The sequence below is a fragment of the Camelus ferus genome, chromosome 4, assembly GCF_009834535.1.
Source record: "Camelus ferus isolate YT-003-E chromosome 4, BCGSAC_Cfer_1.0, whole genome shotgun sequence".
NCBI classification, from domain to species: domain Eukaryota; kingdom Metazoa; phylum Chordata; class Mammalia; order Artiodactyla; family Camelidae; genus Camelus; species Camelus ferus.
The window spans coordinates 47,456,324-47,480,416 of record NC_045699.1 but is presented as its reverse complement, the minus strand read 5'-3'; the positions used below and the strand labels follow the sequence as shown (position 1 = coordinate 47,480,416).

General features: G+C 37.5%; 1 protein-coding gene across 5 annotated transcripts in view; it reads right to left on the bottom strand.

The window, feature by feature from the left end:
* Positions 1-24,093, bottom strand: part of STX17 (syntaxin 17) — a 69,242-nt gene that overhangs the window by 9,573 nt on the left and 35,576 nt on the right. For 4 of the 5 annotated variants that reach the window (XR_004319365.1, XR_004319366.1, XR_004319363.1 and 1 more), the window contains exons 5-9: positions 18,590-18,705; positions 18,462-18,512; positions 11,380-11,466; positions 9,043-10,635; positions 3,291-3,371 (exon numbers count right to left, since the gene is read on the bottom strand). Coding sequence is in view for 1 of the 5 variants with exons in the window: in XM_032478084.1 (XP_032333975.1) it covers positions 10,396-10,635; positions 11,380-11,466; positions 18,462-18,512; positions 18,590-18,705 (494 nt within the window). In the remaining 4 variants the exon portion in view is untranslated. Of the gene's footprint in view, positions 1-3,290; positions 3,372-3,807; positions 10,636-11,379; positions 11,467-18,461; positions 18,513-18,589; positions 18,706-24,093 lie in introns of those variants that run through there. The other variant, XM_032478084.1, reaches the window with a different exon arrangement.

The following is a 24,093-nucleotide window of genomic DNA, read 5'->3' as shown; positions in this document are numbered from 1 at the left end:
TGGAAATGGACAAACAGTATTCCAGTTTTCAAAATCATTACAGTTAAATGGCTTTAGGTGTTTTCTAAATAAAATATCTCATGAACCAAACTGAAATGTTAGTAGACTGTATTTGGGGGGAAGATTTACGTAGCTGTAAAGAATAATCCATTTTTAAACCCAATATTTAAAGACCCTGAAGACAGTAAGTTGTTTCAGGACTTAAACTGTTTTATGCTGATTATAACTGTTCTATGTGTTCATTAAAACCGCTATGGTTTTATGGATAATACTGCTGCTTGGCAACTGTTTTTTAGCTGTGTTTGAATTTTTGTATATATTTCCAAGTAATAAAACTATATTTATAAAATATTTCTTTGAGACTTTTTACTAATTCAATTTGTCCTATCATATTGTGAACATTTTCTCAGAATCCAGATGACCAGAAGCACAAGATTTTCCAGTTTTAAAGTTATTCTTTAGATTATTTAATTGCACTTAACTCAGAATGGGAAGTTATATGAATCCATGTGCCAGTAACTCAAACCTAGCTTTTGGCTGAAGCATCAAAGCTCCCTCTTATAGAGCACACTGGGGAAGGGCTGGCCTGACCTTAGAGAATAGGTTTTGGAGTCACTGGAAGAGGAAAAGTGCAGCTTACAAATAAACTGCTTCTCTAAAATGCTCCTTTTACTCCCTCTCCCCAACATTGCTTAGTAAATTCCTTCTGTCCATCCTTCAGTGCCCAAGATGATTATCACCCTCTGTGGTCCCACAGCCCTTTATTTACGTGTTCTAGGGCACCCAGTCTAATAGAAGGTTGGAAGTCTATGTATCCCTTTTCCATATCACCATGTGAAGCAAGAAACACCTCTATCTGTATTCCCAGAAATCTAGAGCACTGTGAGTGATTAATCTCCGATGAAAAAGAAAAAGCCCAATTATGTGATAAGTAAACGAACAAATGAGTGAATTAAGGACAAAAAAGCATCACTGTAACTGAAATGGACTCAGCTGGGTCATCTGTGACTCTCAGTTACCTGATGTCTAGTCACCTTTAATCCTATATTCTAAATTAACTATGGGGGTCCTAAGAGTTTTAGTCTAGAACACATTAAAATTTTACACCAACCCAGAGATACAGAACTTTCAGAATGACACTGGAGTGCCCTCTTGGGCAGTGCAGTCCGACACAGGTGCAGGAAGTTTGCCCATGAATGCCACACATTTTCTATGAGGTAGATCTGACCCCTAGCTTAGTCACTCCGCCTTGTGGAAGGACAGACAACAGTGAGTTGACAAAATACCATGTGCGGTTTACAAAATGCCGTACATTCCCCATTAGGCAAGCATTAATCTACTGTTGCCAGGCTAAGGATACAACAGTGAACAAGAGCCTCCCTCTTGTGTCATGGAGCTCAAACTTAGTGAGGAGCAACACAGATGGGTGAAAAGGCGACTACAATAGAGTGCAGCCTTAGGGGTCAGGAGAGCCTTCCCAAGAGAAGTGGTCTTCTTGGCTAGGAAAAGAAGAAGCTGTATTCTTTCCTAAACTTCTCCCCTCCAGGAGCATTACATTAATAGAGGCTGTCGTTCTCTATTAGTATCTTTCTGTAATAGCAAAGTGTTGCTGTCATGTTTCTCTCCCAGCTCTGGGCCACTCAGGTAAAAGATCCCAATACTTGCCTGTCTGTGCTGTGTCATGCGTTTTACTTACTGGGATGGGTGCCAGGGAGGAAGCTGCATGCCCGCTCCCTTGATGCCATGTGTACACTTGCCTAGGGAAGACCAGATCCATCTTGGAAGGCTGATGCTTTGTTTTCTTGCCCTAACCATTGCCCAGAAGAGGAAGAGAGCAGGGCATCCCTGGCCATGCACATAGTGAGAGGGAAAGACAAGTCCTCTCTTCTGACTTACTCTTCATAATTCTTCATGTCTTCATAATGAGCATTTCTTTCTGATTCAAAACATTGTTGAATAGTCTACTTCAGAAATTTTCTAGGACTAGAAGGTAAATTCCTTGCTCTGTGGCTTCTGGAATCCAAATTTACCCCTTCAATTACAGACTTGCCCAAGGTCAGTGTTCTGGCACCTTCTGTTTTCTGGTTCCTGAAAGATCACTGGTGGTGCTTCACGATCAATCTACAAGTTCCCACTAACCTTACGTAGTTTTTTTATCTGAGCCTAGAAACTATAAATTCTTTTAAAACACAGATTTTTTTTTTTGGTAACCCCATGCTTATTTCCATTGCCTGTGTAACTAGGGTGACCATGTAATTTTTTCCTCCAAACCAGGACATTTGAGAGTGATAGGGAGCATTAGTAACAGTTTCACCAGGACGTGAGATGTAAGTCAAGACAGTCCCAGACAATCCGGGGGGTGTGATTGCCCAGTTCCTAACCAGATCTCACACATTCTCTTGTTTGGGTGTCACTCTTAACAGACATGAAAAAGATTTACTTTCCACCAATTATCTGTCATCATTATACCACCTTCTTAGTAACTAAGTGTTTTTAAAAAGTTAAAGAATTCTTGGTATTTTTATCAAGTCTCCAGTGAATTTAAGTGTCTCCCTAACACTGTTCTTGTAGGTGCATGGTAATTTTTCATTAATGTGCCTTTCCTTTAAACTTTGGGGAAAAATAACAGTAACGGTTACAACAATAACAGCAGCAACTAACATTTGTACAGTTACTATGAGTCAGGCTCCATTTAACATGTACACATTTTTGAATCTTCATAACCACTCTGTAAGACAGGCAAGGTACCTGGGGAGGTGGGGATGCAGGGAGGGGAATGCTAAGGAAGTCCTGAGTTGTTGGCCCCTACCTTAACCCAGAGAGGAGGAGCCATCTGTTATGAACAATAAAACCTAGAGAGTAAAAAAAGGGAAGTAACACCTAAAAAAGGGGAGAATTAGTAAGGGCCAAGCACTTTATTCCTCTCCTTTCCTATCAACTCACTGCAGAGGCTGTTTGGTGGAACAAATACATTAATCTGAGTATTAGAAACCTTGGTTCAAATCCTGTCAAATGCCCACCTCTCAACTTAAACCTTGCCCTTGCCTAATTCAAATTTCTGCTTGCTTGAAAGAGCAATTAAATTCCTGCCATTACTCTTGTCTCAATACTAGACCATCAGATTATAAAGCCTTCTTGGGTCCCTGCTATTCTGACCCCACTAATGCTATATGGTAAGACAGGAGATAAACTCAGCTTTCCCACACCATTTCTTCAGTGACTCAGGTCCTATATCCTTTCTTTTCCAAGTCATGACTTTTAATTGGAAAAAGAGATAGAAATATCTTTACCTCCAAATTCTGAAAATTTCAATTCATGACTTCCAAATCCTAGAGATGTTTTCCAGATTTCTTCTGTTGCATCATTCACTCCTATGTTAATATACAAAAGTGAGTACTGAGCAAAGAGTTGATACGTCTTAGAAAGCTTTCTAACATTTCAATATGTATCCCTGAAAACAGCAGAACACTTATGCCATGACCTCATCACTCATCATCTGGGAGTCATACAGGAGTGTAGTTTCTTTTCCCCTTCTCATCGTGATACTTTGTATTATGAAATACTCTCAAGAAGCAGATGATATGGCTCTTGCCCTATAAGAAGCTTACATTCTAGTGGGGGAGATCACACTACCGCAAGTGAAATAATTTAACACCTACGAAGTTGTAAAACATTGCAGAATTAGCCACAAGTGAAAATGGGAGCCACTGAATCGCATCTGTCAAGAAATATTCACACAGAGATGGAAAACTGGACCATGAAGGTCTTGGACACTAAAAGGCAAAAGTAAATTTCATGACTATTTTCTCAGTGGGTTTTCAATAAATATTTATGGAATGAATAACAGGATAGGAAGAAAGCAGGCATTCAATATTAAGCAGAGATCTCACAGCAGAGGCAAAAAAGCACAAATCATTTCTTACATGTGGGAAAGGAAAGCAAATACACCAAATATACCAAGAACTCAGGCAAATGTGAGGTTTGCTACTAACGTCTCTGGTAACGAAGGCAAAATGAAGAACTCAGAGGGTTATAACAGTCTTACCTGATACAAAGCGATACATTAATTCCTTTAAACAAAGAATTTTTAAATTAAATATATATATATATTTAAATATATAAACATGTATTAGATGTATATAATTTAATATATATATAAACATGTATAATATATACACCCTAGTCTGTATTTTCACTTAACTAGCTTCATCACTCACATTTAATTCCTTGGTTTTCTCTAAGCACGCTTTATATACTCATTCACGTTTCAAACCCTTTGTACTTGTAGTTCCTCTGCGACTTCAAAGCCCACAAACCCGGCCAGGTATTTTCTTCATTAGGGTACTGCTCAAATACCACATGTTCCACAAAGTCTTCCCCTTCTTTTCCAGGCAGAGCTAGTCACTCCATTCTGTGTCCTCATATTACTTTGTTCATTCCTCTTTTAGGGTACGTACCACATTTTACTGTGATTTACTAGCTTTGAGAATCTGAACTCATCAGCCTGAATGGCTTACAAGATCTATGGGTCTAATATTTTTCTACATATGGCAATGGCACTCAACACACAACAGCCGTTTAGTAAAATGTTTGCTGAATGAGTGATTTTATTGCATGTTTCCTTATATGAGCACCATTCAGCAACATAATAAGCAAATTCAGTAAACTTTACAGAATTTGTAGAAAATCTCATCACTGGGCCTCTTCTGTTAAACCTCTTGCTAACAGCAAGGGTTTTAACAGTAAAATGGAAAATATCTTTAAAGAGGTTAATTAATGAAACCCAGGTAAACATCTTTTAGTCATAACCTTAATACAAGATCATCTCACATACTTGAGAAATGTATGGAAAACATGTACTCTTGAGTGTTCGCAAATACTTGTTAGTCAAGTTTCCCACAGGACTGGACAATGGTCCATCAAAGGCTGGAGTACGTACGCTGCTGAATTAAAATCCTCATGCTTTGGCTACCCCTGTACAGGTGGCAAGACTGACACTATTCTGGAGATTAAGAAATTGAATGTAACAAAAGAGGAAAAAGATTGCTCTTTAGGAAACAACTTGCAGGCTTGTTCAAGAGCTTAAATAAAACTCAGCTGACTAGCTTTGTAAAGAGTAGTATTATAGAAATTATTTTAGTCTGGAAAAATGTAAACAGTTTATTAACAGCTTCTACCTTCCCCATAGAAAAACCTTAAAACCATTCTTGTGGAATGTCTGATTTTCAGTGGCATTGTCTGATGGTGAGTTTTAAGAGATAAAGCCAGGGCCATAAAACAGAAGGCTGAACTTTATCAGGTGTTCAATAGGATCCAACAAAAATATTTCAGCAGAAAAATGAAAGACGGTTCTTATGGCAGTGATGTGAGGAATGGCCTAAAGTTGGGGAAGATGAGGTGAGGATGTGAGGTAATAAAGTCATTTACTAGAGTGATGGCTATGAATACATTTAAGAAATGAATGCAAATAACATTCAAAAACTGACAGGACACAGTAAGAGGCTAGATTTAAAGAATGGAGAATGCTAAGCTGCTGACCATGAAGCTTCATGGTTAGGGAATCCCTGGCCAGAAAGGGAGAGAGCAGCCATCCTTGAGTAAAAGCTTACTGCAAGAGACAAAGTCAAAACTAAAACTCTGATCTCCTAACTCCCCATACAATTCTCTTTCCACGATAGCTGTTGCCTGGTTTGGAATGTTACAGCTGGACTGAAAACCACAAACTTCAGCAAGCAACCCAATACAGCACAACAAAAATTCAGTTAAATTATTTTGAGGATTTGTTTTTCTTATATCATGGTTATAATTCTAGCTTTTGTGTTAACTAGCTTTAACCTTGGGCAAATCATTTGCCTTTGACACCTTTTAGGTTTTATTTGAATTTATTTCTTTTGTTAACATTGCACAGATGTCTTTCTTGAATCCCACAATAAATAATTTTTTGAGGACAGTGATATGGATAATATCACTGGATATTATCTTTTACCATTGACTGTTTATAATACCCAAGAAGTGTCTCTATAAAATGGTCTCAAATTAATGAATATAAAGTGAGAACCACCTGTTAGAAACATCGTGAAGTGTTACTAAAAACAAACAGAACTGAACTGTTTACATTAACTTAGGCTAGTGTGGGAGCTACTCTACCTTATATTCGACCTGAGTACTTAAGAATAGTTTCTAGCATTCGTAAGTACCCGACAGCCACAGCCATGTTACGCTTTATTACCAGAGAAGAAAACGTCCCAGTTCACAGGAGAACCTCTTTCCCGAGCTCTTCTTCAGCCGTCCTCCCAAAGATTTCACGTGGCAGCAGTGAAGGACAAAGGGGACCCTTAGAATGACCTTTCAGTTTTAAAGTTAACACAAAGAATGGCTTGGTTTGGCTTCTGTACTTTCACTGGAGAAAAATGTACACTGCAGGTTTATATTCCACTTCTTGTGATTGATAGATAATACCAAGATTCAATCCTTACTCCTGTATAAACTGCTTACGGCACTTACAGGCAGGCAGCCCACAGAGGAAGGTTTTTGGATTCACAGAATTCTCCCTGTACAGCACTCGGCTTCAGTATACCCTAAAGTTCTTGTTCTGGGAACTCTGGCCAGCACACCTGCTTTCTGGGTGTTCTTAGATTACTGGCTGCAGCATAGGTGAACAAGAGCTAGAACAGCAGAAGAAAAGCAAAACTGAGGAAGCAAGAGAAGAGAGGCAATAAGGACAAGGGAGTATAGTCTATGACTAGCAAACACTGAGATAGCTTTTTTACATGATTTGTAAAATGTTGTTGGAGGCAATTCCAAAAGAAAAGTTTCAAAAAAGTTCTAAGTAATACCAGCATCACGACAGTAAGCACATGGCCTTCCAAGAACACCAGTTTAAAGGACAGTCATTTGATTCTGTGAGTTATGATTGTTTTAAAGAAATTACTTTATTTTAAAATTCAATATAAAAAGCACTGCTTAATTGATGGCTATGATCCACAAAAATAAGGAAATCTGTAGGATGTGTGGGTGGGATGGAAACACTTTTAATTCTATAGTTTAAGGACCAAATTCGGCACTATGTACTTCTGCACTGGCCACCATTAAAAACTTTCAGGCTGCTGGACACTTGGTGAGGAAAGAGAAGATTAAAAAATACAACTGAATGGCATGTGTAATTTCAAAGCAAGCCTGCCTGACAGAATATATGGGTGTTTGGGTGAAGCAGAATGAATGGCCCATCTCAATCTTATATACAGAAGCAGCATGGTATGAGAGTAACTGAAGTTTCTGTAGTTCAACAGACCTAGTTTACATCCTCGTTTCACCCTTTTGTAGTTGAATAACCCTCTGCAAATTATTTAGCTTCTCTGAGACTTGGTTTCCTTACCTCTAAAATGCCTAATGAAGTGTCTGGCAAACAGAAGACATTCAATAAATACCTATTTTCAAACTAAGGGTCGAAACCGATAGATAAGGAAATCAATTTAGAAGGTTACAACTAGCGTATTTAAAAACAAACAATGAAAACATCAGAGTACACTGCACATAATGGTAAGTATTGTTCCATTATGCATATGCTGAGTTTGATGTAAATGCATTTTCAAACTATGGATTACAACCAAAAAGTTTCAAAGCCTCTGCTGTATAGAGAAATTCTCAGGTTATTATGTTAGTCTTTAGCAGTGCTGCCATTATCCAAATGAGCCTCTGTAAATTCTCAGAACTTAAAGTGTTCCTTACCTTCTAACTTGTTGCAGTAAATATAAGATATGAATCATATGGAATATGAATTTAATCTGATACTGTAGGGACTTAAACTCAATTTTAAGATTGGTTTCAGTATCATATTGACTAATTTACACTTTAAACACTTTAGAGTTTATAAATGTATAATTTATAGTTGATTAAACACTTATAGAAATTTCTACAAAAAGTTGGCGATTAGGTTCTATTATGGGGAAATTTGATACAATTTCTAAATAATTTTAAATTATGAAATTTTTATTAAAGATTATAACTTGCCAAAGCATAAGGACTGCTAGAATAATATTCCAATCCTGATGAGCACTAAAAATCAAAGGACTACATGAGCACGTACAGTGACGTCCCACACTGGCTCAGTAAAAAGGAGAGATCCCAGAACAAAATGGGAGGGTCCATTATAGGCATTTTCTCTCCTTCAGGTCTTGATGTAAAACCAGTCTGACACTGTGAGTCCCCAGTGCTGTTAAAACGATGAGCTAGCTAATTTTAGGTTGGCAGAGTAGGACTAATACACAGTGATGGCGAATGGGCTGTGCTGAAGGGTAGAATATTAGAAATTACAGAATTCAACAACATAGCAAAATCGTGATGTAACTGTATCTTAAATTTATAATTTTAGCTGACTAGGCCAGATTGGCTACTACTATAACACATGGGGCTGAAGTTTAGGAAGCTTGTTTTAAATTCCCACCCTGGGCGATTCTGATCCTCGTTCTGATTCGAACAGCCTGTGTTAAACGGACAGCAAGGATCAGAAAACAGAAAAAAGATGGGGTTCCAAAGTAATTATCCCAACCTTACAGGTATCCAATATCAAACACTGGATCAGAATCTGACATTTATTCAAAGTACTGCCTTGTTGGTATTAAAAATACAAGCCAGTAATTAAGTAGGTAGCAATACGTGATGTTTTCCAGTTATTTAATAATAACAAATGGTGCGTTCTCTCATTGGAATTCATTGGTGAAAGTCAGAAAGTATGAAAGAGAAAGCTCTCTTTAGACACAGAAGTAAAAGTAGCAATCAACAGAAGTTATTGAGTGAACTCAGCAAGAGAGGAGTGATAAGCCACTCAACTGCCTGATGAATCCATTTGGATCCTGTGCAGAGACAGCCCACACCTTCTGTGGTGTAGGTGCCCTTTCCTCTGTCCTCAGAAAAGAGTAAAGGGTAAGGCAAAAGGTGGTTCCTTCCTATTTCAAATGAGTTGAGGGTATAGGATGCGGCTGCCTGTAATCTCCAATTTTTTTTTCCCATAAATTTAAAACTTTTCTGCTATTTGAGACAGACCTTGAGTTGGACTGGGCCATGCTTTCTGCCAAGGTCAAGCGTTGGGATTAGCACCACAAATCCTTCACCAGGACTGAGTCTTGGCATCAGGCTTTGTCCATCGTCATCCTGAATGTGAGGAAAGGCAAGCATGAATGCCATTCTTGGGAAGAAACAGCAGCTGTGAAAAGTGAAGGAAAGCATAGGAGACAGCAAAGCCTTGGGAAAAGGACAGTAGTAACAAAAGTGAGGTAGAAAGCTAGTTCTTAGCTCCCCCAAGTGCCAGCTGAAAAGACTCAGGGTCAGAGATTCCCCATATAGCAGGTACATGAGATCTTTGAAATAGGAAGATGCCCCAAGAAATGATCTGGTGTTCTGCTCTTGCTTATTTTTTAGCTCAAACTCTAACAATGCTGGAAATACATGGAGATCGACACCTGTTTCTTACCTAGAGGTTACAGGAGAACATGAAAAGAGATGGCAGAAAATAAGTTTTTCAAAAAGATTATGAGAAAAGTCTGCATTACACATGGGTAGAATCCACCCCATAAGTCAAAGAAGTTGTCAAAATTAAAGGGAGGGAAGGCAGAGGGCACTAGATAATTGAGGTGTGAAGAGACAGGTTGATGGCTGGCTTAGCAAACCTCCTACCACTTAAGGCTCTGTGTGCTTTATTTAAAGAGAGACAGAAGAAAGAGTTCAGAGAAGAAGCCAGTGTCACAAAGTAAGATATTTGGAAAAAAAGTTGGGCCTCTCTTTCCATTTTTTTTTTCACTATTAGTTTCTTTCACCAGATGATAAAGTTAGATCAAACTGCAACAGGGCTCACCAAATGGACTCCACTGTGCAGTTCACTTGTGCCCTTTGCTAGATGCTGATTTTCCTATTTGATTTGAAAGGCTCCTGAACTTTCATTCTTTTCTTTGCTAAAATGCCTAAATAGCCTATATTTAGGAGATAAATAAGCACATTTACAAATGCTTAGCCTTAGGGCCTCCAATTCAGGGTTATAGAAGAAACTATTCTGAAAACCATCCTTCCATAACCCAACATGTCCACACGTCACAAGTCCTCATCAAAGTTATGGGTTAACTTTCACATTTCCAAGCAGAAAAAAATCCACTCCCTGGCAGTCCTTAAATTTTACCTAACAAATATTATACACCCCGAGTGCAGGCTCCTCAGTCTCTAACATCCCCATTAACACCCCAGCAAACAACAAAGTATATCCACTTATCACAGCTCAATCCCACTTGAGCATCTATAGTCACTATCTTCATATAATCATGTTCCTTAAGCTGACTGAGTGTCCAACAGCAGCAAAGGTCCTCATTAGGATAGACATGTTGATGCAGTAATACTGAAGTTTGGTTTTTAACTGCATTTTTTGTCAGTTTGTCTGGGAAGATCTGGACAGCTGGAAGTGAGCTTCTCCATCATTTTCAGTTTCCTCCTTTGTATCAATTTTCCACCTGTGAAGCCCAACACCCCACCACCAAGTGCAGCTGCAATTCCTGCTACTTTGAAGCCTGCAAGGAGGCCAATCGGACCCCCTACCACTCCTCCGATGAGTGCACCTGCCACAGGCAGAGCTGCCAGCTTGTATTTTGCAGCCTGTAAAAAAAAAAAAATTCAATTTAGAAATTGAGTTGAGAATATCTCCCTGCGGTGATGTGCATTTTCCTCTCATTACTCCTGGCAATGCCTCTTTAACTCGTGATACATAATTAACCTTAGGAATTGTTCTGAGGTGGGGAGAGGCGCAAAAATATTCCACAGGTACTACAATTGCTCCAGATCTCAGAATTTACGAGAAATGAGCTACAAAGAATGCACTGCTACAAATTGATTTTACTTGCAAAACAATCAATCCACTAACTATCTAGCTGGCTTATTTAAACAGTTTCAGCAGCCACAGATACTCCCAAAGCTTTTATGTTGCACAGAGATTATTCCATTCTATGTACCTGGGGTTAAAAGCAACATTCTATGGAAAGTAGACGGATCCACTCCATGTGTGCTGTCACCTCCTTACACTTTTGCCCCTACTGGATTCTGGCAACCCTCCTTACTCCTCTCCCTGAACCCCTGAAAATATTCTCTTATAACACTAAATGCCTTGTAGTGGGGCTTCAGTTTATTCTCTCTTTGAAAAAAAATTTCTCTCCCAACAGAATGAACCTTAGAGTAGAATATTACAACAGCCATTGATTTCTCGCACTACCTATGTGTCATTTCTTTCTTATTTTCTTAATTGCTGGTTCCCTCAACATTAAAGAGAGCAGATCAATTGGGTGAATACTAGGGATTTCTGAGAGCCAGAGTACCATTGATTTGTCAGCAGGAGCAGAATCTTACCTTCCCCAAGTTTTTGGTTCCCTCTTCAACATTCACAGCAGCACTGTTGACATGGTCTTCAATGCTGTCAATCTTCTCCTGCTGAGACTAGATGCAAAGGAATTATGAGTGAGCGCTCCTTGCTGGGGAGCAGCAGTCAGCCAATACACACTATTTTAATTCCTGTAATCAGGGCTCCGTGTACTGCAGCCTTGCAGTCTTAATAGCAGTTCATTAATAGCATCTGATAAACCATGTCGAAAGTACAAATTCACTCATATGAAAAAAAGAGGGTGGCTTAATTTTTAGATAAGAAAAGGGTGGCACCTTTATAGGAAAAAGCATCTCACATTAAAATTCATTCAAACATATGAACATATTATTCTCCAAATGAATCTACTTTCCAGGAGGAAAAAAATCCAAGCGAGCCTTTATATGTCATGTTGGGTTTGATGGGAAAAAAACCCCAAACAAACCCAAAATCAAACCAAAAAACCTGTCTAACTTATCTTCTTTGAAGATTCAGCTTAAAACAGGCAAATCTGCCTTAGTAGTTTAATGCCCTTGATCCAATAAATACAAACTATTATGTTTTAGGAATAAGAATACAATATTGATCTGCCATGAAATCTTTCCACTTGTGATATGCAGTAGGGAGCAGTAAATGAATTTACTGTCTTGTGTTTTATATCTGTACACTTTAATATATTTTAAGATCATGACAAGTTAAAATGTTTCGGATCAAATATATTAATAAAGCATTCTACATAAAATGGTAACACCTGTGCTGACACAACAGAAGCTGTGACTCATGGAATCTCTAGGTGGAAGGAATGGTTAGGCCACTGAGTGCAATTTTCCCCTCCGCCATGTGAAGCCCCACTACAACTACGCTTCTGACAAGTGGTTACTGAGCCTCTGCTCAAACATCTCCAGCGACAGGAACTCACGGCTTGCCACAGGAACACATTCCCATTTTTAAATTAACTTTATATGGAATTTACATATGACAATATGCACCCAATTTCAAGGGTATATACTTTGATTAGTTCTCACAAATGTACAAACCCATGTAACCACCATCACATCAACATATTTACCTTTTGTTTTTTTAATTCACAGAAAAAAAGAGAATCCCTCTCTAATCCTAGCTTTAGACAGCTTCTACAAATGATCATGAAATAATTCAACTTTCATCCTGAAATATGATTGCCCTTATATAACTAACCTCTTCGTTTATACTGAAGCAGTTATAACTCACACTCTTCTAATTTCAATCATCATTTCATCTGAAAACATGAAACCCAAACAACACAGCTAATTTTTCCCACAGTTGCTTCCTACCAGTATCAATGACATTCCTTCCCTTCTCATACACCACATACATGCTTTTCACTGTTAGACCTTTTATGGTATCTCTTCGTTCCTATATTCTTCACCACTATCTTGACATCTCTTAACACAATCCCTAAAAAAGTCCTGTATCAGTTTTCTTCCAACATCTCTGTCAGAGGCAAATACAACAGTGGTTCTCAGACTTGAGTGTGCTCCAGAATCACTCAAACAACTTTCTAAAACACAGGTTGCTGGGTCCCATCTCCAGAGTTTCTGATTCAGCAGGCTTGGGTGGGGCCTGAGAATCTGCACTTCTAATGAGCTCCCAAGTGATGCTGATGCTGCAGGTCCATGATTCTCATACTTTAAAAACCACTAGGATACATATATACTGTAGGATTAAGGGCACAACTTTTGGTCAGATGTCCCCTGTTCAAATCCCAGCACTATCACTTCGTACCCTTGGACAAATTACTCAAGCTCTCTGGGCATCAGTATTGTCACCTGCCAATTGAGGATAATGATACACCTCATAGAGATGAAGTAAGGATAAAATGAGATAGTGTCTGTAGAACACAAGGGGAAATTTTTTTAAAGCCTTCCTGACCTTCTCAATAAAGCTTAATTCCCATCTTTCTTCCCTATCAAAAAATACATTAAACTTTTTCCTATGATGCTTGAAAATTCTAGGGGGCTAAAACATTAAATCTCTCCCAGTACTCATTCATTCAATTTTTATTTTCCTCAGAAATAAAACTTCCATGTTAGCTTTCTTTTCTAACCCAAAGAGGCATCAAGTGCCAGCAATAATAATATCCAACTTGTCTGGACTTCTGTCATTATTTCTACTTGGGACAATATCCCAACACTTTCTATTCTTGCCTGAAAGTCTATGCTAGTAGATGAATCACAGGTATAGAACTCTTACCAACCTCCAGAGCTTGATGAGTTGAGGAGTAGAGGGAAAACAGTCAACAGTTCTCCTCTCTCTCAGCCCCAAAATACTACTATCAAGATGGTAGAGGTTGCCAGGATTACTGCCATTTCTGTACTCTAAGAGTGATCTCGAGGCCTCAGGGAAATATTTTTTAATGCTCCTTTCTAAAAAGGTTGGATATTGAAGCTATATGACTTCTAAAAATAAAGTGAAATTTAAAAATATTTTAGTGTTTGTTTCACAAAAGTCTTGTGGAATAACTGGATAAAGAACCACAAAACAAAAGGAAGCCTGATTATTTGAACTGTAATGTTCCCCATCACTGCGCCTGCCAGTACTTGAGGCCTGTCTCACCCTGGACGGTGGTCCACGTCTGTAAGGACATACTGACATCAGGAAGCTTGCTTAAATATAGGCAGGGAAATAAGGCAGAGCGCAGACCAGCCCCTACCCTGGGATCCATAGTTGGCCCACTTTCTTTTTATGCCTTCTTCTTCCCCCATTTTGCTTGATTTGAATCTCAAACTCTGCCCGTAAGTTCTATTCCTTGAGTAAGGAGGACTCAATGACGCAACAACTACAGTTAGGCAGCAAACTGGTGCCAGAGTTGTCTATTTCTGTCCATGGAATGCCAAATTATACTCCACTGAGAGGTGAATCTGGCCACTAGCTGTCCGCTGTGTCCTCGGCTCTCTGTACTGGGCCAGACCATGCACACACAGCCTTGCCCCAGTAAAGGACACCACACTGCTAACAGCCATGGTGGCTCAGAAGCCTCCTCGCCTCTATCTACGAACTTCCCCTTTTCGCTACTGATTTACTTATGTTTGCTTGCATCTGCCCAGGCCGCCCAAATCAGACAACCATCAAACTTCCTTCCTGACATTTTATATTTTGGCTCCTCATATGTGTTCTCAGCACCCCTTTAACAGTGAGTTAAATCATTTATGAGGGACATAGTAGTGCTTCTCAAACTAGAGTAATGTTCATAGTGTTCCCTTTTTAAAGGAAAAGAAGTCTCAAAACACTCTAAGAATACATCTATGGATTTTAAAAAATACTGAATTAGGTCCCCTTATCTGCCTGAAAAACATTAACTCAATCTTAATGAGAAGTTATAGGAGCACCTAAGATTCTGGGGGAAAAAAAGTGATTTATTAAGTTAATATTTTTCAAGTAGAATGCAATTTGGGCAATTGAAGTCAAAACTAATGAAAACTGTTTTTCCCTTGCTGGTAGTCGTGCAGTTTTATTAACATGTTTGGAAAGCTACAGGTTTAAGAAGCTAATGCCAAATCTCCAGGTATTTCCCTTTACTCTTCACTCTCTAAATTCCAACCAGCTTTCAAGGGCAGCCCTAGTCTTAGATCCTGACCAATCCATGTAACATTGAGCTATCCTGGTTCTGAACTCCAGAGGTATGTAATCTATATTCCTTACTCACATACAATCATACACAGAAAAGCCCAGAAACAAACGTACAAACACGATGATATACAGGCAGAGTATACTGGCCTATTGCATGCAATAAACAGAGTAGGTAAGTACGGTGTTGACATCAGGGGATTCAGCAATAGGAAAGGGACTACAGGAACTACAGTACTAAAATATCAAAGGTACCGATGGTGGCAAAAGTAGAATTCCAGGCAAAGAGGGAATCAAACGAGGGAGAGACAGAAGCAGGAATGCAGTGGGTCAGTGGTAGGAAGGGGGATGTGAAATAGTTGACAATATCTCATTTAGTCCTCCCATTAATTTACAAAGCTCACTGCTGTCTAACATCCAGAACGTCACACAGATAATAAACGGAGAAATCTGATACTTCATTACAACCCAGTTTTTATGCACTGGGAATAAAACCGGATTATGAAAGCCACAGGGAATAAGGTAAAAAGTAGAGATGAAACTGGACTAACAGCAAGGGCGACATGCTACTGAGCAAAGGACCCAGAGTTCTTTAAATTCCCCTTGACTAGAAAGAGAGCTGGTTCCACAGTTATAGGAAGAGAAGAGGACACAAGTAATAAAGGTCAAAGAAAAACAAAGCAGGGTGCCTAGTTGATAAATTTATTAACATCTTTTGGACCACACCTGGATCTCTCAGTAACTTTGCAAGTGCTTTTTTATTGTGGTAAAAATACATATATAACATAAAATTTACAATTTTTAAGGGTACATTCAGTAACATTAAGTACATTAACAATGTTGTGTAACTATCTTGACTGTCCTATAGGTTCTTTTTTATTCTATTCTCTATTCTTCCTTGAGTTTAGCACAGTACTATGCACACAGAAAGCACTCCATAAATCCACGGTTAATTTGACTAGATACTATCATGTCCATGTGATGATAATGAGAGGATGTGGTCACTCTAGTTACGTTCCCAAGTCATTTGGTGTCTAAATGGAGTTTCTGTTGAGTCCTTAACCATGTGGTCATGAGAACTCAGTCACCCTGGGAACAGTAATCAGGGTTCTCCTTTGAGCTTTTGCCTAATAGCACTCTGTCTCATGTCCTTAAACAAACTATTATAAATAGGACATTTGTACAGAGCCATGGCTATTTCCAAAGTTCTTCTGCACAAATCTTCCTTAGATTAGGGATTAGGAGCTACTTACATAACCTAATCAGATATATAACTTATTAATCCTTAATTTTCCTTTCACATGCTTATACCATTGGAAGGGAAATGTATTCATTTTGAATGAGAAAAACTTTGTCCATATTTAGTTTGTTTTTAAAATCAACTTTATTGAGGCATAATTTAAATACACTGTAGCTCACATATTGTAATGTGTATTTATCAATGATTTTTGGCAAATGTACATATTTATGTAACCGTACATGTACATATTTTACAAACTGCATTAGATCAGATTATGAGTTACAATAATTGAATAAATCTTGATTTTAGAAACAACAAATATTCAGGGATTTTTATTGTATCATTCCCTTTTATATGCAAATATATTAACAGATTGTACACATAGCTAATCCAGAAACTTCAAACATTTTGCTTCTTCTGACTTAGAAGCATAAAAAAAGAAAATACTTTAAACAATTTACTGTATTCAATTATAAGCATTACATTTCAAGAAAAAATCCACAAACTAGAAAAAAAGCACGGTAAGTGGCTAGTACTGAAAAGGCTAGGGATCTAGAAATCATATTCTAGAAGGAAGACATCAGAGAATCATTAGAGAAGAAAATATATGGTGAGCTGTTCTAGGGTGAGAATAGATAAGGTTGATCTCAGTAAGTTGAAAAACTTTTACATGGAAAAAAGACCAAACTTTTACAGAACATGGTTACAGAGGACAAAAGTACCAGAGGAAAGTTATTATGGTCAGTTTACTTTACATAAAGAAAAACTTCCAAGAGTCAGAGCTTCCAAATGGAAAGGATGTATCTCTGAACAGTAATTGTTCAAAAAGAGGCATAAGATCATCGATTTGAGGAGTTGGGGCAAGAGTAGGATTAGATTAGATGACCTCTTAAGCCTTCTTCAATTCCAATTCTGAGATTGTGTGATATAGGAACTTGTTTATAATTTAAAGCCAGATGTCAGGGAAACCATAACTTAAAGATGTACAACCCCTAAATCATGGTTTGATCAAGAACAACGAACTAAACCCAGACAGAGCATAAGCAGAAACAGGCTTGCATTTGTACATACACACACACACATACACACACACCCACTCACACACCCCTCCCCACACACACACACTCACTCTCTCTCTCTCATAACTCCTGGAAAGGAAAAATTAGAATAACTGAGGAAAATAATATAGAAAATATGTTCTGTCTTTCCCACCATATCTACTTTATGTTCCTTAATCTATGTTAACAGTATCACTGGCTACTGGATTATGCAGATAAAGCCTTAATGTTTATTTTCTTTGACTCTTCCATCTTTCTGCAATTTCTACTAAGTCTACCCCAGAAATACCTCTTAGATGTCCTTTACCTTTATACTTGTACTGCCATTGCTCTCACTGAACTCCTGCAACTGACTCCTATGTAGTCCTTCTGCCTATAATCTCCTCCTCCCCAAGACCATTATTCACACTGCTAACAATGCTTCTTTTTGAAGCACAGACTGGACCACATCACTCTCATCTGCTCAAAAGTCTACTAGCTCCTTAATGCCTATAAAGTAAAGTTCAAATTCTTCAGTATGGCCTTCAACAGATCTCAATCTCTCGGTTTAGTTTGCCCATGGTACCTTATACTTTGGTTAAGCTGTAATACTTGTCATTCCTGAAAGGCTAAAGGCTCTCTACTCCATGTCTTTTGTTTAGATATCTTTAAATGCAACCCTTCCTTCCCAGCTGTGGAAATTTTACTCGATTTTCAAGGCTCAAGCAAATGCTGCCTATCTTGTGACGCTTTGCTTAATGCTTCTACCTCACAACTCTGCCTCCCTCCCTTGGAATTAAATGCTTTTCCTTGGAGCTGATACTTCTTTTCATACCTTATTTTTGCATTTAACAACCATGCTTGAAATCTGTTTTTGGAGTCCAAGCTTATGGTCACCTACTGTAAATCCTTAAAGGCAGAGAGCAAGTTTCATTTATTGCTTTATCCAATCTTGTCAGAACCCCAATGCCAAGGATCTAAGACAGTACCTTTTATATAAAAAGTGCTTAATACAATTTTTTTGAATTGAACTGGAATTTGAGGACAGTTAGACTTCTGTCCATGTCTCAATACCAGTCTTAAAAATTGTAAATTCTATTAAAATTCTAATCAAAAGCCTAGCAATTGATAAAAAGCCTCTTATCCTATTAATGTAATATCTCTGAGTTAAAAACAGTTATATACTTACATTCACTAGGAGAGAGAAATCAGTGACCAGTTGGCTAAGTTCAATTAAGTCCTTAAAAAGAGAGAGAGAGAAAGGAAAGTTACTTTCATGCCTCACAGCCACCAAAAGGAAAGTAACTTTTAACATACCGCTTCTAAGGTTTCCCATGATTCTGCAGCATTTTGATCTCGAGGAATTTCAGGTAACGCATATATCTGAGTCATACTCTGAGGATCAGCTTCATCTTCAGCAGTGTGAAATGTTCCTGGATGAACATAGCCTCATGTTTAGAGTTTATCTGCTTTTTTAGAAAGATGATAGCATAAATCAATTCCATAAAACAATTACCACGTGAAATGCTTATTAACCGAATTCAGGCTAAAAGTAAATTGATTTATCTATGGGCAGGTTAGCTAACAAATATTTTTTCTTTAATTATTCTACGAAGTCATCTTAAAAAATGGCCACAAATACTACCTAGCAATCTGAATAATTAGGGCTAGATGTGGAAGTAGCCAAAGTAGAACTATTTTATTTGGCCAATGTTCCATAAAGAGATACCCAGTAGAAGTAAGCTTAACACTTTTCATTGCTAATTAATTAATCTTTTCTTTGGCTATTTTAGTAATAATGATCAGATCCACAAGATGTTGTTAAGTAGGGAAGTGATGTGTTTTTAGCAATGAAAATCAGTCATTTTTGCTAACAATAAATTTGTCATCAAACTAACACCTCTTACCATATGTATCTTTCTGTCCATACCATCACCCTTCTCCTCAGAGTAATTTTTCTGGCTCATGCCTCTACTGCTTCTATGGCTTTTCTGAATTTTAAAAAGCCATCAACCCACTAAGCCTTTCCTCATCAAACACTGCTATAAAGATGAATTAACTGACACTCCAAACTCCACCTTCAAGTCTTTATTTCCTTCTGTTGGTTTTACCAATCATTCATTCATTAAACTTATATTTATAAAATGCCTATGATGTGCCAATAAGCGTGCCAAGGTAAACCGTAAAATAGTTTCAGGGAGTCAACAAAGCAGAGTGGTTAGGAATATGGGCCTGGTCAGAAAGACCTGGGTTATAATCCTAGTTTGGCTACTGAAGCTCTTTGACTTGGGGAGGCATGTCATCTCTGACTTATTTTCTCATTTGTAAAATAAGGTGATATTTATTTTGTACTGTGCCTGGCTTATATATCAAGCACAGGTGGTTAATAGTTACTGCTACTGCCACTGTCACTGCTGCTATCACTGATGGAACTTACCATCTAATGTGCGATACAGACACGTTAGCAGGCAAATACATTACATTCTGATAAGAACTATGATATGGGTAAGAATTGAATGCTAGAGGAGCACAGAAGAGAGATACTCAACCCAGACTCATGGAGCAAGAGTGGTCTGAGAAGGTTCTGAAGCTGAAGCCTTGGAAACTATACATTAGAACTGGGGCAAGGGTGGAGGGGGAAGGAGAGAATACTCAGGCCCGGGAGAATAATATGTGGATAAGTTTGGGAACTGAAAGGAGTCAGTAGAGCTGAAGCATAGACTATGACAAGAGAAAGCAAAGGTTGAGGTGGAAAATCTAGGGTGACATCACTGATGGCAATGGAAACTACATTAAAGAGTTTTGTCTTTCTCAAAAGATCAATATTCACTATTAAAAGGAGTTGGAGACTATTGGAAAGCTGAGGGTGCCATAATCAGATTTCAGATTTAGAAAGGTAATCACAGCTATAATGCAAAGAACAAATTAAGGATGGAGTTCAAAGGCGAAAAAATTAGAGTGAAAAACCAGTTGGGAGGCAATGTGTCTGGTGTAAAATGATGATGACTCTCCGATAGTGGCAGTGGAAATGGAAAAAAGAGATCTGAAGGTACTTTCTTTTTGTCTTCCTTACTGCAAGCTCCAAATACCTACCACTTTAATATTTTCTCAGCACCCATTATGCACTGTGTTGAGTACCAGGGATTAAAAAAGTCAAGAATACAAAGTAACTGCTCTCAAGGAACTTACATTTTAGAACAGTAGACATACAAAGAGGCAATCCTAAAATAATAAGAGTGCACTGATACCTAGATAAATAGATATAGATACACATACAGTATTTATGGGAGTTCTAAGCTAGCGGTGACATCTGACCTAACTTGGTCTGGTGTGCAATTTATGGGACAGTTTCCTTAAAAAGGTGATCTTACTAAGCAAAGAAGAAAGGAAGGCAAATTCTAGATAGAGAAACCAGCATGAAAAAGGTCCTCAAAGAAAAAACAATATAGCAGTTTGGTTTTCCCAAAGCATAAAGTAAAAGACATACAGTTACAAGTATAAGACATTATATACTGTCTATTATATACTGGTTAGGAGGAAACTTGCAGGCCAGTTAAAGACTGGTCTTTCATTTTCACTTCAATCAAAGTGATTAATTACTCTAAGACCTTTCTTCTGCTGAATATTCCTTTTGCAATAAGAACTCCAACTTCTTTAATAGGATGATGAATAATAATTTTTATCATTAACAGGTCAAATGTAAAGAAGAACTTTATAAACATTACATCACTGTAAAGATTTTTTTAAGCCGTAACTTTTGTACTTTTAGAGAGGATTCCAATGAAGTATGCTAGGTTATATAACAAAATGAGGAGAGATTACCATACATAAATTCTTGATCTGAAGAATGAGGTGATGGGAAATGTTTGACATTTTAAGCAAACAAAAGATTTCCCTCAGTGAAAAATAAGAAATGTTTAAGTCATTTACGTTTCACTTGAAACCAAACTGCGTATGCATCTTAGTTCAAAAAGAGTTTTAGAACAAAGAAATCTGTTCTCTTCCATGGAAAATCCTGCTGTAAACTTACAACTCAGAACATCACAAATCAATTTGAAGCATGACTAACAATTAAGAAAGGAAACCCTTTAATTTCTACAACTTCCATAATTCATGTATTCCAGCTTACATTAAAAATCATTAACTTAGTGCTCATCCATTGACTTTGAACTTTTACAAGTTGCTACAGACATAATGAGGCAAAACACTGAGCCAGATTATAGCTGCAGGAAGGATGGCTAAAAAGAATTTTTATACTGTCCACATCAGTCAAAGTTGCTATTGTGTTTTATGACATAATCTCAGCTCCATCCACCTGCAAATGACTCAAGTGTGAAGGGCATGTGGCACATACGTATCACTCATCAGTGTTTTTCAAAGAACACAGATATAAGACTTTTCCCTTCTCTCTGTGTCTAAACATATTCTTTCCCTGCCCTCCCTTGACCTTTCTCCACACTTTATGAAGAGTAATGATTCTAATAAGAACTACAATGTAATATTAAGGAATTTCCACTAAATTTAACTACATCAGGAAAAATTCCATTATAAATCTAGGTTAATTCAAAGGCATTTCTTGAATTCTTTCATGTTCTGACAGTGTTAACATGAGTGAAATTATTTTATTGATCATCTACATAAACCTACCTATCAAAACAAAATGACTTCTAAGTCATGGCTTAACTTAGCTGCAAAGGAGGATTTTTAAGAAAATAATTAAAACCAATAGAAAACACACCTTCTAAATAATACACAGAAGCATTACATGATTTGCAAAACTGTTCAATATATGTGTATATATTCCTGTGATAAAATCTGGTTATTTCATCAAATTCAGTATGCTGGCCTGAAGTTCCCAGCAGTTTTAAGATTAGATTCTTTTCTTTTGTGAATATGTGTATAAAATGTAATAAGATTCTGTTTCCACTGCACTTGTGAAGTATATGTGCTGGATGGGGAGTGAGAAAGACAAAGGAGAGAAGCACTGATTTGCTCTGTATGACCTGATATAACTTTCTAAATACAAATCAAATTTGTATGCTCATCACCTCTCTTGGTAGGAAGGAATATGTTAAAAATGAAACTAGACACGCAAGAGAGACAGAAGGGAGTTTCTGAGATCAAGCAAGACTGGCAGAGAAGATCTGCTTTAGGAACTCTCAGAATCTGGACAAAAGTAATAGCAAAATCATCACAGCTCTCCCTTGAACTTAATAAGCTTCTTTCATTCTCTTGAGAACATAAAACATCCCATTCTACTTGTTATTTCTATCTGTAAATGAAAAACTATTTTTGCATTTTGATTTCACTCATGGAAATGCGGCAACATTGCTCCTGAATCTCTGCTGATGTTTCCAAATACTTCATTTAGAATCGGATTGAATTATTAAAGGAAAAAGTATTTTAAGGCACTTAACTTCTATGCAAATCAAACACCTTTTTTTTTCTGTATAGGTCATCACTACCATTATGAGTAACTAAAGCAAAAATAAGAAAGAAACCACAGAGCACAGGATAAAAACACGTAGAATGACAAGAGAGTCTATAGCTAGAAGTCCACACATGGAGCAAAACCAATGCCTACCCCAATATTAAAGTCTTACGTAAATTAGTTGCTTTCTTTTCATTATTCTCCTCTTTCTCATCCTCTCAATTATTTGCTAATAATATTTCTGGATTTAAGGCAACGTAGTAGAAACTCTCACATTTGGTGAAATACTCAGGCACTGGGTGAGACAGTTAATTTTAACTGCTTAATGCTGGCAATGGATTCAAAGTTAAAGCACAATCTGACCAGCAGATCACACAGAATTTGAAACTGTACACGTTGTTTTAGCTATAACTTAGGTATTTGATTTTATAAATGGAACGACTATCTCAATCAAATCAGCACTAGATACAGAGATTTAATTCTGTAGCTTCTCCCAATGGCAAGTGATTAATTCTGTAGCTAATTTGGTGTTCCATGAATTGAGAAGTTTGAGAATCAACAGAGATGGAAAACAAATTTCACCTCCTCTGCCACAATCTTCATTTCCTTTATATACGTTTCCTCAAATTTTGCCAACATGTTTTTTTAAAACACTGATCAGCTCCCTACAGAGAAAGTTAGTTATCAGCAAAGTGGGCAAACTGCCTTTTTCTATTAATCACCCAATTCCTCTGATGATATATAAACCCAAGTTTGTTGAGCCCAAACAATCCTACTGGGAGAAACACAAACAATGCAATAGTAAAATGCAAATTAAAGCAAGTATTAGAATACTCAGATAAAACTCAAAATTTTAGTTTGCTATGGAATTGCTGGTGATGAGCAATTTAAAACTAAGTGACAAAAGAGACTGATGCCAGTGACTCCAGAAAATTCAGCATCTTAACTGTTATAACTTCCATCACAACTATCAGTGTCTCACAGATAATGGCCCCTTAATCTCATGGAAATTATAAAGCCTTGTTTCTCTATACATGCACATAGAGTATAAGTTCGAACTAAATGATAAGAACAGCATTCACCCTCATCATTACGATGGTGACAATTATATACAAACAAGATGATATAAACAGTAACTACAAACTGTCAAAAAGCATTCTTCCCCAATACTCTTCAACCAAGGTTGAGTGCTAACATTTCCTTCTCCCCAAAACAATACTTTAGATAGTGGTTATATACAAAGTAAAGTGATTACAGTAAATCTAAAATTATAAAACTGTCTCTAAAAAGATATTTATTCATTCGTATTTCTAAAACATTTATTAATGGTCCACTATGTGCCAAGCACAGCAGGTACAAGGTGCTAGATACTAAGGAGACAATAAAAGCA